This window comes from Cydia strobilella, chromosome 14 (assembly GCF_947568885.1).
Source record: "Cydia strobilella chromosome 14, ilCydStro3.1, whole genome shotgun sequence".
Taxonomy (NCBI): domain Eukaryota; kingdom Metazoa; phylum Arthropoda; class Insecta; order Lepidoptera; family Tortricidae; genus Cydia; species Cydia strobilella.
The window spans coordinates 3,660,468-3,679,687 of NC_086054.1; the positions used below are offsets into that span (position 1 = coordinate 3,660,468).

Consider the following 19,220-nt stretch of genomic DNA (forward strand, 5'->3'; position numbering starts at 1 on the left):
CATTAAGGTTTACATTCGCATGTTTGGAATGACTTTAAATAATCAATTCAGTTTCTCTCAATTGAAAACAAAGGAATCCCAGTATAATTCGCACAAGTCTTCCGCAGCGCAGGATAAAAATAGTATAAGTTCCATATTTATGTATAAAACACTTGTAGGCAGGTACCCAGTAATATTTATAACACAAATAAATGCCCTTCATATCCAGAACCCGAGACCTACTTATCTTATCTTATCTTATAGTTTCGGGGGCCCTTTCGGATACACTTCGACCCATAGGGATCTTTTGTGCAGTTACCCCCTAGAAAAGATCCGTCCGCTACTCAAGAGCCTTCCCCACCATCTCCATATGCCGGATGATGGACCTTATGGGTAGCTTTTTGAATTCCTTTGGTACCAGGTAGCCTGTTCCAAAGTCCTTCATTCTTTGTCTGGCGAGGGCGAGACCTACTTAACTTCGATATCCTAGTTCACAGTTGTACTAATTACAAGGAAAACTGGGTTGTAATAACAACTTTATGTCTGTGCACTATGGTACTAATTACGACAAATTTTTCTACGTAATTAGTACGATTGTGAAGTAGGTGTCGCATAGTATTGAAACGTTTCATGCCTGTTCTGACAATGTAAATGGAATAGAGTTGGGAAAGAATCAGTCTGAAGTTATATCTTTAGGACTCGATTTAGTTTTTAGACTCTAATCATTATGTAGAAACTAGAATATTTTACAAAAGTTTAATATTAATTTCAAGAAAATAAATGGAGGAATAATATTTAGGACTTAAACGAAAGCTTATTAAATTCCACACTAAAAAGGTATTCACCACAATGTCCCAAAAACGAAGCCTTTTTCTAGAAATAGGGCACGGACGGACCCTAAAAACGATCAGTTATTCAAAATTGATGCCAAATTTTACTTTAAGACTCGGGTCTTTCGAGTGCTGCTTAAAAAAGGACTCGACAATCTCAGGACTCTCAGGAGACTATATTAGGAAGCAAACAATAGTTATTTGTGCAACAAGAGAGGAAAGTTGGTTTTTCTTGCGAGTGTTTATTTTGAGTCCCGAGAAAGCGAAAGATTCTAAGGTAGAATCTTGAGCGTAGCGAGGGACTCAAAAACACGAGATGTAAAATAACTTTGCTCTCATGTTGCACACATAATTTTTGACCTCAGTAGTGAGAACATATTAAAGGTTAAAATGTATTTCGAATTACACAGAATAAACAGAAAAAAAATTATTATAATATGTACGATACGATACGATACAATACGATACGAGACGAGACCGGACCGGACCGGACCGGACCGGACCGGACCGGACCGGACCGGACCGGACCGTACCGTACCGCCATTTTTCCTTTGTATATGACATTAATTTCGGTTTTTAAATATCAGAAAACTTAAAACTGAGCGAGTCTCGTAGAAGAGTCTCTTCCAATTTAGACTCTTAAGACGAATGCTCCCCATCTCTAGCATGAAATGTGTAAACATCGAAAATGCACAGTTCGCATTTCGCTGCCCTCGACGCCCTCGTTCATTTGCTCCCTGCAACCGATCGGTGCAGTCCACTCTAGTGTTTAGTGCATTTAATTATTAATTTCACAGTGATTGTTCATTTTTAAATGATTGTTTTGTGGGCGAAATATCGTTCTTTTCGGATTTGTTTTGTTTGATTTTTTATGCCAGCCGGTTGTTGTTAATTGAAACAAAAATCAAATAATGAGTGGTTTATATTTTTTGGAGTGTTGCGTCATCTCTTGCGCAACAAGTCCGCGCCTCATTTCTAACTGGCTCGGCCACAGAATGTTTTTGGTTGTAATTTGTCCCTCAGGTGTGTTTCACTATAAAAATTGCAATTTAAAGTCTGATAAAAATGGGGTTATAAAGTGATTTTCTAAGCTACTGGCGATTAGGCCTTCAACCTAATACTTTTTATAAGGGCGGGGACCAAGGTTGAGATGTCAATTTAACTCAATTTGATGATGAAAATTTTGGGAAAGGGAATTCTGTTGTTTTCTTGTAAATATCTGGTGGTTCGTCGGTTTTTTCTGATGCAAGTTGCTAATAAATTTATTAACACAGGGTAGGTTGGGGATATGGTGCCTACACTTGTTTTGTTATTTAAAACATGAAAGTTCTTATAATCAATGGGTAGCGTCCTTTTGTGCGCATATTTAATATAGGTAGGTTTTGTTAATTTGTTTCAAGTTTGTCCCTCAGGTGTGTTTCGCTGTAGAAATATCAATTTAGTCTTATAAAAAAGGGGTTATAAAGTGAATTTCTAAACTACTGTTGACGAAAAGACGTAAAATTTAATACTTTTTATTTAGTAGGGTGAGGATGTTGTGGATGGTTTACTTTGATGTAAATTTTGTTTTTTTTTGTTTATTCTTTTTTTTATGTAGGTATCTGGTTATTTGTTGATTTTAGAATATGCAAGTTGATAATAAATTTATTAACTCCGGATAGGTTGGGGTCAAGATACAATAGTTTTATTATTAAAAAATATACATATATGAAATAATGATAACTAAAGGGTTGCGTCCATTCGCCTTCGTTTGGTTCTCAGTTATGTTTCTCTTCTTCATAACTACGGGTGGGTTGGGGTCAATATCAATATCAAATTGGGGAAATATCAATTAAGTTTTATAAAAAAGGGGTTATAAAGTGAAATTCTAAACTACTGTCGACGAAAGGGTATAAAATTTAATACTTTTTAGTAAAGTGGGGGCCAAAGTTGTGATTTTAATTTGTCTTACGTTAATGGGAATTTTGTTGTTTGTGTTCATTCTGTTTTTTCATCTATTTTATATCTGGTTGTTTGTTGATTTTCTAGCTGCAAGTTGTAAATGAATTCAGGGTGTGGTCTCAATCACCTACACTACATTTATTATGTTATTTAAAATGTAAAAACTATATAGATTTTGTTAAAACAAAACGAAACATTATTATACAATAGTAAAAGTGAAGTAAGGTACTATTCGGTGGCTACGATTTTGTAACTAAACTTCATATTGTTAGGGTTCCGTACCCAGAGGGTAAAAACGAGAACCTATTACTAAGACTTCGCTGTCCGTCTGTCACCAAGCTGTATCTCATGAACCGTGATAGCTAGACAGTTGAAATTTTCACAGATAATGTATTACTGTTGCCGCTATAACAACAAATACTAAAAAGTACGGAACCCTCGGTGGGCGAGTCCGACTCGCACTTGGCTGGTTTTTTTTACCCGATAGCGGTACGGTCATTATGTATTTTTGGTATTGGGATTAAAACATACGCATACTTTGTCAATGTATAATATGTTTTATAATAAAGATACAAAAGAGGTTATACAGTGCAATTTTACAAGATATACCATAGTTAAAGTTACTGCGTAAAAATATGAGTTAGAGGCTAATTACTATATTGGTTATTATGACCAAGTGGAATTAGATAATCTACACTCGAAGAAGTATAAATTAATTTTGTATTTATTAATTTTCATTTCTTCAGACTGCCAATTAGATTCTATTTTATTATTAACAAATAAGTTTAAACTATCTAGATGGGGAAATGAATTTGATTGGGTTTTTGTACTAACTTGATGTGCGTCGAGTCCTAAATGTCCATGCAGTCGGAGTCGTCCGGCTCGTCGTAATGGATTTCATCTCTCATTTCATCTTGTATGGTGTAGATCCCACTGTCGCTGTCGCTCGCTGGCTCTTGGTCTTGTGCCATGAGAGTTTCCAGGTGTTCCTTCCACTTCTCATGGCCATGGTGTTTGTCCAAGTTGAACCGCCGTTGGAAGGCTTCACGCATTTCGTACTTAACCCATGCCAATGTTACAGTTGGTACGGGATAATCATAATGGACATAGTGGTACTTCTGGCATGAAATCTTCATCAAATAATGATGTTCCTTGCAGTAGTTGTGTCTTAATGGAACGTATCGTTTGCAAGGTTGGTGGAATGTCCGGGCCTTGCAACAGTGGAAGTCTTGGGACTTGCGTTTTTCTAAGAAGTCCGTCAGCTTATCTAGCGTCTCGTTCCACACGGGACAACATATCGACTAGGCTTTACCAATAAAATTATCCCTCATTGACTTGGTTTTGTCAATGAACTGATCCTTCATTGACTTAGCTTTTCCAATGAAATTTGTGAAATCCATTGAGATGGGTGTTGGGTGAATTGTAAAGCAGAACCGGCTTGTTATACGGATGTTTGCATATGAGCACGGTACTCTTTTATTAACTAGGTTATGACGTGGTCTAAACTCATAAATTTAATAGGTATTTAAACTTATAATTCTTACTGGCACGACTTTGCAATTTAATTGAACGTTAATACAAATTTCATAGACATTTGACAGATGCAATATAATAGACATTTTAATGTCCCCGTTTGCAAACTCTAGACTACATTAATTGGTCCGACCAGAGTGAACTCTACGCCTTTGATCGTGATCTTCAGCTCGGATATCTTCTTGACCAGGTTTCTTATTTCGGACGAGGACGCAGTGGTGGCCGAAGGCGGTAGCTTATTCAGAAGATTCTTCTTTGCTCTTCAATGCAGGGTCGCCATCCAGTATCTGAAGTATTAACTCCAGATATCGTTGTAGGTTGCGAAACGTGACGTGATGGGGATTAGGCGGAGCACAGTGACAAGGCTAGTCTCAAGTAGTTATAGAACGCTTTATTTGATAATGCCTAACCCTTTATACATGTAGGGTGTCGCTGACACAAGCAACAAGCGGTTATGCTTGATATAGCATATGCAAGATAATAAAGTTATGAACTCCGGGTGGGTTGGGGTCAATATCAATATCAAATTGGGGAGAATATCAATTTAGTTTTATAAAAAAGGGGTTATAAAGTGAAATTCTAAACTACTGTCGACGAAAGGGTATAAAATTTAATACTTTTTAGTAAAGTGGGGGCCGAGGTTGTGATTTTAATTTGTTTTACGGTAATGGGAATTTTGTTGTTTGTGTTCATTCTGTTTTTTTATCTATTTTATATCTGGTTGTTTGTTGCTTTTCTAGCTGTAAATGAAGTTGTAAATGAATTCAGGGTGTGGTCTGAATCACCTACACTAAATTTATTTTGTTATTTAAAATGTAAAAACTATATAGATTTTGTTATAACAAGAGAAAAATTATTACAATTGTAAAAGAGAAGTACGATACTATTCTGTGTAGGTGCCTAGGTGGTGGCTACGATTTTGTATTGAGCAATACAATACACATGATTATTTTCCAATAGGTATGGTAAGAGTCTGGCTTCCGGTGTGTTGTCCGTTGCGCCGTGGGGTTGCAATTGCAACTAGCTGCAGTTTGCTGGTCATGTGGCCCCTCGTTCGTTTGGTTGATTGGTTCGTTGGAGGCTAATTACTATTTTGGTTATTATGACCAAGTGGAATTAGATAATCTACACTCGAAAAGTATAAATTAATTTTGTATTTATTAATTTTCATTTCTTTAGACTGCCAATCTGATTCTATTTTATTATTAACAAATAAGTTTGAACTATCTAGATGGTGAAATGAATTTGATTGGGTTTTTGTACTAGCTTGATGTGCGTCGAGTCCTAAGATGTTCATGCAGTCGGAGTCGTAGTCCGGCTCGTCGTAATGGACTGCATCTCTCACTTCATCTTGTATGGTGTAGATCCCACTGTCGCTCGTGTTGCTCCTCGTTCGTTGCTGGGGCCTCGGGTTGCTCTTCTGCAATTTTCTGGGTCGGTAGCGGTAGCGGCGCGGCCACTGTCAGAGTCGTAATTGCTGTGGCCCGGATCGATCGATGCCCTGTAGCGCTGACTGTTATAAGAAGACTCCTGACTACATCCTCCCCCTACTATTCCTCCTACTACTTAATTGGTCCGACCAGAGTGAACTCTACGCCATCGATCGTGATCGATTTTCAGCACCAGATTAATGTGGAACCACCTTGGAGGTAGTTCCTTTCAAACAAAAAAAGATTTGTTCAAGTCGGACCACGGGTCTCGGAGTAATCGCTGAACATCCTACATTAAAAAAATCATCATCACTATCATCAAAACAATCATCATCATCAGGTTCACTTCATCAAATTGGTAATTTTCGAGAGAAAATGCTCAAGTTGCTTATGAAAGCACTCAAATCACCATACATGTGCCTTTAAAAATTGAGGAGTTCCCTCAATTCCTCAGGGATCCCGTCATCAAATCAGAACCAGATTAATATGGGACCAACTTGGAAGTAGGTCCTTTCGAACAAAAAAGAATTACTCAAATCGGACCAAATAATCGTAATCGATGAACATACATAAAAAAAATAGCCCAAACCGAATACAGAACCTCCTCATTCTATGAAATTGAAGTCGGTTAAAAACTGAAAATGGCTAATTGCCATATTACATCAGATGCTGACTTAACAAAGGCAAAGGCCACATTAAAGCGCCAAAGGTGTTGCAAAGTGTCTTGGTCTTGTATTACGGTATAGGGTCCCGTGTACACTGGATCCATTTTAGCCCAAAGCCAGTTCAGTTCCATACGGGTCTACGTTACGTACCAAATCACTCTGCTGGGGGACAACATGTAGGTGACACCATATAAGGTGTTGCTATCCGACAGGACACACAGTTCGGAAAGCAACACGTCCCCCAGGTCCGCCGAAGGACAATGATGGTACATAAGAGGGTCCCCTCCGGCGCGTCGAACCACGTAACGTAACGTACGTCACCTCCGGACCGCTAAAATCTAGGGTGGTTCGGAACTTCGGAACACCCGGACCCCGTGGCGGCGCCGAAATCACGGCTAACTAGGAAAACGTATTCGAAGGTAATTACAACTTCCATAATTAAAACAGAAAAGGAACAATAAATAACTTCAAACTCCACGCAAATTCGCGAGACGAGCGACAGAACTGATCTGATAATCAAACGATCCACATTTCTCATTTTACAAAATGCAATCTAAAACCAATCCTTATTTCCGCCCTTAACTTTTTTATCTAGTATTTTTGCCTAATTGTTAGCGATAACCCTTTGAAATTATTTATGGGTTTGCATTTTAAAAAATCTAAATGAATATACATAATAGAGGAAAGGAAAAACCATTTTTGTATGAAACACCCTGCAAGGGCGCAGCAATCTTACAATGAAATAACAATAGGTATCAATACTTTACATTAAATTATTTCTTATCATATATTCAATTCAACATTCTATCTTCATAAAACTCCTGTAGCGTGTAAAAAGACTTGTTTTTAAGCTAGATTGGCGGAGATTAAATCTCGGTTTTACATGACGGTCTTTAGCTTGCAGAAAGAAAGAGCTGTGTAATTAACCTTTAATAATATAGGCGCATACCCTTCTAAATGTAAAAAATAAAATAATAAACATAAAGTGTTTCAAACGTCCCCGTCCCACCCTATAGGTTAGTTAAAACTTTGAATCCCGTATTTTTAATGCAGTCACCCGGTATAGTGAAGGTTTAGGAGGTTAAACGGGCATTGTCTGTCAGATATCTCCAGAACAAATAAACTTTCTGGGCTGGACAGCGAGCAGCCTTGTTTCTTATTAGTTATTACTAGCGGTTGATGTCGAGCACAGTTTTTTCCGCCATTTTTTAAGCGGGTAGAGTCGTCGTTATATCGAGTTTTTACTAGATCATCAAATTTAGGACAACCTAATAGCACCTCGATATTTATATAATTGGCTATGCCCAGGGCGTCCATCCAGTCTTTCTCATAATTTTCACCCTTGTATACAATTACACCGCCTTCTTTAGCTGCTGCTCTGCTGAGCTCGATGAGTTTTTCATCTATATATCCTTCGGTGGTTTATCATCTTTTTCATCTTTGAAGATCCGTCAGATATTTCCAGAACAAATAAACTTCCTGGGCTGGACAGCGAGCAGTCTTGTGTCTTATTACTAGCGGTTGATGTCGAGCACAGTTTTTACGGCAATCTGTAAGCGGATAGAGTCGTCGTTATATCTAGTTTTTACTAGATCATCAAATTTAGGACAACCTAGCTCCTCGATATTGATATAATTGACTATGCCCAGGGCGTCCATCCAGTCTTTCTCATAATTTCTACCCTTGTATCCTTTTCTTGATTTAATATAAAGTTTTGTTAATTAGTTGAAATAATGGCATGTAAGGGTAACAGAGGTGTAAAATTTAAAATTAAAATAATATAAATATTCTTTTCAAATCTTACATGCCGTAAGGGCAAAGTCGATATCAAGGTTGAACGATAATACTCACAATCGATATGTGATAACCACTTAAGAGTAATAAGGATAGGTATATATAAAAACAATAATGTTAGAATAGGATAGCGCTTTGGTGAATAAAGAACACTTCCAATATGTCGTTGTTTCAATTAGCAAGTCCTTACATACATTAATCTTGGGCAGACGCTCATATAATTACCCAAAAATGCATTTTCTGCCGTCATTACATCATGTTTTGGAGTCATAATCTTAGCCTTGGTATTCGCCTCGACATTAAAACTTAATGGTGCTACAATTTCACCATATTCTGTAATGGCAAAATCGCCATTTAACATTTCATGAGACTGAGAAGACAGGGTTCGGCCAACTACCGATTGTTTACTAAACAATAATTGAGGCTGAATACATGTTCCGTCACGTTTCCATGCTCTGTACTTGATTAAAGCACATATTGCAGCAACTATACCCTTTTGACCGTGTTGATTCGATATTTTGTACCTATACCAATTCTTGTACTGTAATGATAGTGCAGGCCTAATTCTATTTTTGTAAGCCTACTATCAACTATCATATAAACATTTGAATACTTATGCATGTACACCTGATATCTAAATATATCACCTACCGCATACTGCTTTACTTTAACATTTTTACTCTTAACAGAAGTCAATATCTTGCGGCTGAACAAAATGCCATATATTACAAAATGGCCCATCCGCTTATTTATTGCATGATATTTCAATTCGCAATCACTAATCTTCGCCTTTGAATCGCACAGAGTCAACCTTCACCGACAATGATACTGAAGTTATTTTTTGAGGTGAATTTTCATGAAACTTTTGATCAAGAATTATCCCATGATCCCATCTACTACTGTACCGCCACGCGCCACCAATATCTCCAAAAGCAGCGTACAGTATTAAATGGGTTTTAAATGGGCTATCCAAACAAACATTTGTTTCAGACATATATTCAAGATCACCACTAAATAGTTTAGCGTGGTCACTCGATGAAATTAGTTGGCTCGATCTACGGGTAATCTTAGCAGTTTCTGGTTTATGATTCACTAAATCTTCAGATTGCACAAATGTTTTGGCAAACTCTACAGATGGCATATATAACATTCTATTTTCGTAGGTTTTTTTTTTTCGTTTTATTAATCTGTTGATATTTTTGACATCTACGCTTGGATTTGGCAGCAAACTCAACAAAGTCGCACCAGTGCATTCATAAGATTTTACTGGTAGTGGGCAATTTTCGAAAAACTTAGGCAGGGAGTATGTAGTGAAACACCTGAAGCGTGATAGGATAAGAAGGTATATTCTCTAAATGCCTACCTATATATACACGTTAGGTTGGGCTGACACAAGCAATATGCATTTATGTCGCAGAAAACCAAATCGTTAAACACGGAAAGTGGACATATGCCACATTACATGTTCAGCAGAGTTTTGGTTTTAGGCAAGAACTTTTAATCTACCTATTTGTGTCTAGGACTCAGGAGGTTAGGTCTAATTCCTCACGGATTCCATCATCAGATCAAAACGAAAAATGTTACGAAAACACCTCGGAGGTAACTTCTTTCAAACACAAAAAGAATTACTCAAATCGGATCATGGGTGCCGGAGTAATCGCTGAAATCACTATCATCAAAACAATCATCATCATCAGCTCTACTTCATCAAATTGGTGGGTTTGGAGAGAAAATGCTCGAGTTGCTTAAGAAAACATCCAAATCACCATACATGTGCCTTTAAAAATTGAAGAGTTCCCTCAATTCCTTATGGATCCCATCATCAGAACAGCACCAGATTAATGTGGGACTACCTTGGAGGTAGTTCCTTTCAAACAAAAAAAGAATTGTTCAAGTCGGACCACAGGTTTCGGAATAATCGCTGAACATCCTACATTAAAAACATCATCATCACTATCATCAAAACAATCATCATCAGGTCCTCTTCATCAAATTGGTCGTTTTCGAGAGAAAATGCTCAAGTTGTTTATGAAAACACCCAAATCACCATACATGTGCCTTTAAAAATTGAGGAGTTCCCTCAATTCCTCAGGGATCCCATCATCAGATCAGAACCAGATTAATATGGGACCAACTTGGAAGTAGCTCCTTTCGAAGAAAAAAAGAATTACTCAAATCGGACTCGGGTCTCGGAGTAATCGGTGAACATACATTTAAAAAAAAGAACCGAATACAGAACCTCCTCCTTCTATGAAATTGAAGTCGGTTAAAAAACCTAACCTAGGGTGCCGCCAGCAGCGGAGCAAGGCCCCCCAGCATGCCTGTGGTCAGGGCCGCAGAAGGAGGAACCGACGTACTATAAGCGCCGTGTCCAAGATTTACCGTCTCATTGATGACAAGCTGTAATAATAATAACTGCTCACCACTGGCCCCCATTAGTAACAGCTACTGCTGGTTGACCGCCATGTTATGTCGGTTTATGGAACTCAGAAGCTCTTCCGTTTCTGTAAATATAAATAAAACCCCGTCAAGTGCGAGTCACTCACTTAAATTATAACACCGATTTATTCTGACTCCAAACACATATCAAAAGGATATCAAAAGGTTACGAACATAGATTTAGGCTGGTCCTGGCCTGGTCAGGACCAGGCCAGGCAGCGCCGCGGTATCGTGTTAAAGTAATAGTAATATCGTTTATTGCAAACCATGGTACAATGCAATAGATGTTACAAAGGAAAAACATCACATGGCACCCTGGCACCATGGCAATTATTCTTAAAACTACATGAACTAAATATTATATATTATTTAGTACAGATAACTAAATATACTTTTATTGCTCCTTTACGGTCCTTCTTTATAAAGTGTCTAAGAATGGTTCAGGAAGAATGAGATTATCTTTGCGACGCGCACTCTTATTACATTCAAATAGGTGTAAATTATTTTTGACAAATGAAGTTATTCCCAAGATATACAGAGGGGAGAGTCAATATTTGAACTTTCTGAAAGTGAGGTTTGCAACTGTCGGTCTGTGGAATATTTACCAATATACGGATGTACAATATTACTGGAAATGGAGAGACTGTAGACGGAGGCAGAACCGGGGTATTAGGGTAGTATAATGAATAGTCGAGTGTAGGTATCGCTGATCCAAGCAATGTTCCAATCCAAGCAATTCTTTATTTAAGACCATCGGGGATCATTGGGTTAGTAATTACCTTAAATTTAAATAATCTTATGAATCTTATCTAAGTGTTAGAACTATATACATAACTATCCTTAATAACTATAACTATACTATAACTGTATATATATATTTATTTATTTATCACTGCGTGCGTGTATCAAGCAGCAGTTATTCAGATACAGGCAATCAATTCTGTCTGCTAACATTCTCAGAATGCCGTTTTGATTTCTCATGGATCCCATTATCAGAACTCTTGACAAAAATGTGTCTTGAACCGAGGTTAGGCCTCCCTACCTTCTTATACAATTTACATGTACTCTGTCGGCTTGGCAGATGGGATGGGCCGTACGTAAACATCAATATGTAGGTCGCCGGCATCACCTTTGAGACACTGAGGTAATTCTTCCATCGGTTAATTAAAATGTACATACCCTTTTTGAGCTTAGGTGACAGCTTGGTTGTGTAAGATCATTCTATAATATTTAACATTTTTAGGGTCCCGTACCTAATGGGTAAAAACGGGACCCTATTACTAAGACTCCGCTGTCTGTCTGTCCGTCTGTCTGTCACCAGGCTGTATCTCATAAACCGTGATAGATAGACAGTTGAAAGTGTTGAAACCTTCACAGATGATTTTCTGTTGCCGCTATGACAACGAATACTATAAAATAAATAAATTAAAATATAAAAAACACGATTGCTGGATTATTTTTATTTATTTTATACTTTATTACAACATTACACACATTACATTTTATTTATTATTATTTATGTATAATTAAGGTAACTGAAAAGCTAAAAATAATTTTGATGAAAGTACACTTAAGGTCGTTTACAGTAAATAGTTAGTATATTAAATATAGTAATACACATGTTGTGAGCGCTTTTTTTTCTTAGTACTAATTTGCTACTAGTTGGTAATGCTAACCAAAGATAGATATAACTCCGTAATAGATGGATACAGTCTAAGGAAAAAACGTGCCTCGAAAATCAAGAAAATTTGATTCTCGTTCAGAGGGCGCTACTAGTTTTGGCCTACAGTCGTATAGATGGCGTTGACGGTTTCGTTTGTTATTTAACAATTTTAACGCATATCAGTGAAAAAAACATGGGTCAAAATCATCAAAATAATTAATGCAAATAAAAAAAATCATTTATCTATATTTAAATACATTTTATCGTATTTTTACAAATCTTCAATTTTAGTTTTAAAGTGTGTCGACAGATGGCAGTGAATTTACTGGGGTTACAAAATTTACTATGACAGTACCGCTCTAGTATAAGTTACTCTATGTGCTGACCTACAGCGTCTATGTGACCGTGTTGCTTCCTTATCTTCTACGAACGTGAATAACCATGGTCTACTATATCCCGGTCAACATAAGTCTAGTGAATTTAAATTTGAATATAAATGTACACTTACGGTCATTTACAGTACTGACTGACTGTATCTGTGTATTAAATTTTCGTATTCGTATCTCTCATCTACGGCGCCGGCGGCGGGTACGTAACCGTACTGGTGGTCAATGGTGGTCTCGACGCCGTTTCTGATTGAACCTGCATATGTGTAACTTCGGGCATTGGTGGAGGCGGCAGGTACAAAGTCTACCAGGACTCGTAGAGCGAATATGGTGGCGGTGGCACTTGGGGTCTCGACAACGTTTCTGATTCAGCCTGCATATCTGCAATTTCGGGCATGGGTGGAGGCGGCAGGCAGGGGTCGTGGGATGCGTATGGTGGCGGCGGCACTTGTGGTCTCGACAACGTTGCTAATGGGGCGCCCTGCACATCTGAAACTTCGGGCATGGGTGGAGGCGGCAGATACAGAGGCGACCAGGGCTCTTGGAGCGAATATGGTGGCGGCGGCACTCGTAGTCTCGACAACGTTGCTAATGGGGCGCCCTGCACATCTGAAACTTCGGGCGTGGGTGGAGGCGGCAGGTATAGAGGCGACCAGGGCTCTTGGAGCGAGTATGGTGGCAGCGGCACTTGTGGTCTCGACAACGTTGCTAATGGGGCGCCCTGCACATCTGAAACTTCGGGCATGGGTGGAGGCGGCAGGCAGGGGTCGTGGAGCGAGTATGGTGGCGGTGGCACTTGTGGTCTTGACAACGTTGCTAATGGGGCGCCCTGCACATCTGAAACTTCGGGCATGGGTGGAGGCGGCAGGCAGGGGTCGTGGAATGCGTATGGTGGCGGTAGCATTGGTGGTCCCAACGTTGCTAATGGGGCGGGATAAAGTGGGACTACGCCAATAATTGCCATATTTGTAGAGGCAATAACTGTCCTGTTGCCTGTTGTTGTATTCACACATATAAAAAAACTTCTGACCGGATTCACCGAGTCCAGCACATGCAACCAACTGCCTTCTATCCACGGGAACGACATGATTAAGATTGACGCACGTAGTTACAGGATGCAGTCTCAAGTAGTAATAGAACCTTTATTTGATAATGCCTAACCTTTAACTTTGTGTAACTTCGGGCATTGGTGGAGGCGGCAGGTACAAAGTCTACCAGGACTCGTAGAGCGAATATGGTGGCGGTGGCACTTGTGGTCTCGACAACGTTTCTGATTAAGCCTGCATATCTGCAATTTCGGGCATGGGTGGAGGCGGCAGGCAGGGGTCGTGGGATGCGTATGGTGGCGGCGGCACTTGTGGTCTCGACAACGTTGCTAATGGGGCGCCCTGCACATCTGAAAGTTCGGGCATGGGTGGAGGCGGCAGATACAGAGGCGACCAGGGCTCTTGGAGCGAATATGGTGGCGGTGGCACTTGTGGTCTCGACAACGTTGCTAATGGGGCGCCCTGCACATCTGAAACTTCGGGCGTGGGTGGAGGCGGCAGGTATAGAGGCGACCAGGGCTCTTGGAGCGAGTATAGTGGCAGCGGCACTTGTGGTCTCGACAACGTTGCTAATGGGGCGCCCTGCACATCTGAAACTTCGGGCATGGGTGGAGGCGGCAGGCAGGGGTCGTGGAGCGAGTATGGTGGCGGTGGCACTTGTGGTCTCGACAACGTTGCTAATGGGGCGGCCTGCACATCTGAAACTTCGGGCATGGGTGGAGGCGGCAGGCAGGGGTCGTGGAATGCGTATGGTGGCGGTAGCATTGGTGGTCCCAACGTTGCTAGTTAGTTAGTTAGTTAGTTAGTTATGCTGGGCATTTTCCGCAAATCGACATCCAAATGTGCCTATTTTGCGTGAAACGAGGTAGCGCTACTCTAACCACCCCAGCTCCTCCACGAAGCCTAGCAAAGTCTTCAGGTTGCTAGTTGCCTCTTTTAGTGTGCATGGATTACCTAGGTATTTGCTCCTATACACTTCTACCTGTTTACAGTACAGGAGAATATGTTTTGTTGTTTCTTCTTCTTCCATGCACGCTCTGCACATGGGGCTATCAGTTTTACCCATATTATGTAGGTGTTTGTTTAGTGTGTTATGTCCTGTTATTAATCCTACTATTTTACGTAGTTGGCTTCTTGGTGTTTTCAGTAATATTTTGGTAAGCTTGTGGTTCAGTTCCGGTAGAATTTCTTTGGTTTGCCTGCATGTCTTCAATTCACTCCAGTACTTGTTGTGCAGTTGTCTGTGATGTTGTTCTAGTTGGTTGTGTATGTAGGATATTGGTAGAGGCATAATTGGCTCGGGTCCATATGCCGGTGTTTCTGAACCTTTCCTGGCCAGTTCATCCGCTGCATCGTTTCCTCTTGATCCACTATGCCCCTTTATCCATTGTACTGTTACTTTGTTGCCTTCTTTGCTCACTTCAGTGAGGCTCCGATGGCATTCAAGTATAAGCTCTGAGGTAAGTTTGTCGCTGCATAGCGCTTGTAGTACCGATTTACTGTCTGACAGTATTAGTATGGTTTCGTGTTTCACTTGTCGTCTTGTAATAGCATTGCAAGCTTCTATTATTCCTACACATTCAGCTTGGAATACCGTATTGTGTTCACCAAGGGGTTTTGTGATGTGTATGTTCAGGTCCTCTGAGAAGACACCACATCCTGTCCCTTCGTTTGTTTTTGAGCCATCTGTGAATATTCTTAGGTTTGTTTGGTTTAATCCTTCTTTCGGATCTTCTGTTAACGATATGGCGTAATCGTTCCAGAAGATCATAGTTTTTGGTATTTTGTCGATAGGCGCTTTGTAATACGTGGGGTGGAAGAGGGGAAGAGTTAGTCTGTCAAACACAGTACTCGGCTCACATAGATGTATTGCCTCCAAGCTGGTACACTCTCCTCTCCCCGAACCTTAGTCGTCTATCTTTATATATAGTTATTCTACGTGACAGAAGAGGAAATCCCTTATCGGGTGGAGGTGCAAGATCTACATTAAATGTGCTGATCACTCAATATGCACAGACGTGTTAATATGAGTGTCTGCCTATCGCACCTCCCCTGAAAAGGTAGGGGTTCCCTCCCCTGAAAAGAACACTATTGGTGATACAACTTAACTCTATTCTTATGTATTGCATAATCTTTATTATTTTTAATTAACTTTAAATTTGACCCTATAATTTCTTTTATTTTATATGGTCCTAAATATAGGTCATTTAATTTATTGTAACATTCATTCTTAATTAATACTAAATCTCCAACCTTAAAGTTAACAGCGTTAGACTTACAATCGTACTTTATTTTTCTTTGAATTTTACTTTTGATTAGATTGTCTCTAGCATCAGACTGTGCTTTTTGTAATCTAAATTTTAATTCTAATGGATAATTATCATAAACATATAGTGGTTCTACTTTATTTACAATATTACTAGGTACATTACAAGATTTCCCAAACACTAATTCGTAAGGTGAATATTTTGTGCTTGTATTTACTGAAGTGTTGTACGCAAAACACCAGTACTGAATCCATGAGCTCCAGTTTGTGGTATAATTTTTGGTTTGTATTCTTAGATAGCTACCAAGATGCTTATGCCAATTCTCTAATGATCCTATACTTTCATGATGATATGGTGTCGAATTAATTTTCTCAATCTTCAACAGCTTGCACACCTCATTTAAACAAGCATTTATGAACTCCGTACCACAATCTGTCGCTATGGTTTTGGGAATACCATATCTTAAAATAAAGTTTTCTACAAAGGTCCTGGCTACATTTTGAGAATCCTTATTTTCTAAAGGATATGCTTCCACATATTTAGTTAATTCACATTGCAAAGTTAAAATGTATTTATATCCTGCATCATCCACGTCCAATGGTCCTACAATATCTAAATATACTTTTTCAAAAGATGTTGTAGCTGTGGTGGTTATAACCATATTATCTCGCGTGTTCCTGTTGCTAAACTTTTGCTTTTGACAATCCTCGCACCGTTTAACATAGTCATCTATATCTTTCCGCATGTTTTGCCAATAGTATTTTTTTTATACTGTTTATCATTCTTGTACTACCCGCGTGTCCACTAGTGGGCAATAAATGATAGTCATTGAGTATAATACGAATCATTTCCCGATCGGTAATTTTCGTTTTCCCCTGTATTATACATAACCTAGGTAATCTGTCTTGTCCCGCGCGGAAGACTTCTGTTAATGACATTATATCTTTTTTATCGATCTCATTTTTCATCAGTACTAACTCTACTATATTTAAACTTTCGCACAGTATAACCAAGTCTCGTAACGATACGTCTAAGCGTGCCTTCGTTAATAGAGAATTTTGATTTATGTAAATTGTAGAGTCTACATAAACAACATTATTAGACCCGTTTCGCTTCAAATCTTTAGTTAATTCCGTCATTCTCCTAAACTCTTTACTCGAGCAAATTTTTAATTCTGTATCTCCCTTAGCCCTTTTTATGATATCTACTACTCTAGGCTGGCCAGGCTCCACAGACGTAGTACCTAAGTCTCTTATTTCTTGCGACACGTTCGATGCGCGAGTCATTGACCGAGTAACTACCCCCACGAATGCTGCATTTAAAGATTTCAACTCGTCCGATGTAATGACGATCCTCGATAAGGCATCAGCTGTGACATTTTCTGAACCTTTAATGTATTCAACGTCGAAATCATACTCCTCTATAGCCAACCTAAACTTCGTTAACATACTACTGGGATCCGTCATGCTAAATAGATGTACCAGAGGTTTATGATCCGTTAAAATTTTGAATTTTCTCCCGTACAAATATGGTCGAAAATGCTTAACTGACCAAACTATACTCAACAGCTCTTTATGGATCGTAGGATAATTAAGCTCCGACTTATTCAATTGCCTACTCGCGAAAGCTACTGGCTTATTATTCCCGTTCGACAACACTGACCCTATAGCTACCCCTGACGCATCAGTCTGAAGACGAAACCAGTAATAACTTTAGCTTTAAACTGGGGGAGAAGCCAGTAATAACTTTAGCTTCTGAAACGCCGTCTCACATTCTACTGACCAATCAAATTCAACGCCTTTTTTCCCTAATCGATTTAAAGGATACACGACTTCTCCGAAATTCCTTATGAACCTTCTATAAAAGTTCGCAAAAGCTACAAACCGCCGAACCTCATCCGCATTCTTTGGTACCGGAAAATTCTTCACTGCCTCTATCTTACTGCTATCTGGCAAGACCCCGGAAGGTGTTATTACATGACCCAAATAATTTAACTCCTTTTTCAGAAACACACACTTACACGGGTTAAGCTTCAAATTGACTTCCCTAAACTTCTCGAAAACTTTAATTAAGTTTGCGTTATGCTCATGCAGACTCTTCCCAAAAACAATTACGTCATCCAAATACAAAAAACACGCATCCTGAGTTAACCCTGCTAACGCTACAGCCATAAGCCTGGAAAACACGCTAGGGCTGGACTTTAACCCCATAGGAAGCCTTTTTAGCATATATTGCTTATCTGCCGTGAAAGAAGTGAATTTCCTGCACCCTGGTGATAGACTCATTGGGTAATACCCGGAACCTCAATCCAAATGCGAGAAATAAACACAGCCGGACAAAGAGTCTAATATCTCTTGCATGTTTGGCAGCGGAAATTTCTCATCGACTATCTTCTTATTCAACAGCCTATAATCAATGACAATACGCCACTTCTTTTCACCACTGCTGTCTAACTTCTTTGGCAAAAGCAATAGAGGGGAAGACCACTCACTAGTACACTCCTCGATTATATCCTCATCCAATAATTTCCTAATCTGTTTCTCCACCTCCTTTTTCTGTGCAAACGGAATCCTGTATGGTTTAACATACACAGGGGAAGCATCGTTCTGCAATTTGATTTCATAATCGAACAAATTAGAAACTGACAACTTATCCCCCGGCATATGAAATATATCCGCATACTTCGCACAAATTCTTTCGAGAGTACGGCTACCTTCGTCATCGAGGTAAGACCTAAGTTTCAATAACCCAAAGAGCTCCTTAACCCTGTCTACTGTCTTTGATGCTCGAGAGTCAAAAGAACAAACAAAGTAATCCGCCAACCTACCAACCCTTGGACAGTAATTACTTAACTCTACCCCACTCTCACGTGTGTTCAAAAATCGGACTGGAATTCTCCCGTCCTCCGAAGACACCACTGTGCCCGCTACAAAAACCCCTGGGGTAACTTCTTGAGGAACAACAACACATTCACCTTGTACATCCATCGGAACCCATTTAACCATCTCACACCTGCTAGGAATAACTATCGAACCCGGCGCTCCCAAACCTAATTGGCACAACAATCTATTTCCCGACATATGTTGCAACCTCAAAACTCGTTCCCCGTAGTCGATACTACACTTATGCTTAACCAAAAAATCCTCTCCTAAAATACCATCGCTCTTACACTCAAGACCTACAAACACATGAAACCCATGCCAAAACCTGTACCCTTCTACTACTAATTCCAACTCCACATATCCTA

The 19,220-nt window shown here is 39.4% G+C and overlaps 2 protein-coding genes across 2 annotated transcripts; both read right to left on the reverse strand.

Annotated features, from left to right (window-relative positions):
• Window positions 1-12,964: 12,964 nt before the first annotated feature.
• On the reverse strand, window positions 12,965-13,624 carry LOC134747417 (uncharacterized). The gene has a single exon (XM_063682040.1). The coding sequence runs from the start codon at window positions 13,622-13,624 to the stop codon at window positions 12,965-12,967; it is 660 nt and encodes a 219-aa protein (XP_063538110.1).
• A 310-nt stretch (window positions 13,625-13,934) lies between these two features.
• LOC134747418 (uncharacterized) lies at window positions 13,935-14,471 on the reverse strand. Its single transcript, XM_063682042.1, has one exon. The coding sequence runs from the start codon at window positions 14,469-14,471 to the stop codon at window positions 13,935-13,937; it is 537 nt and encodes a 178-aa protein (XP_063538112.1).
• Between the last annotated feature and the right edge of the window lie 4,749 nt (window positions 14,472-19,220).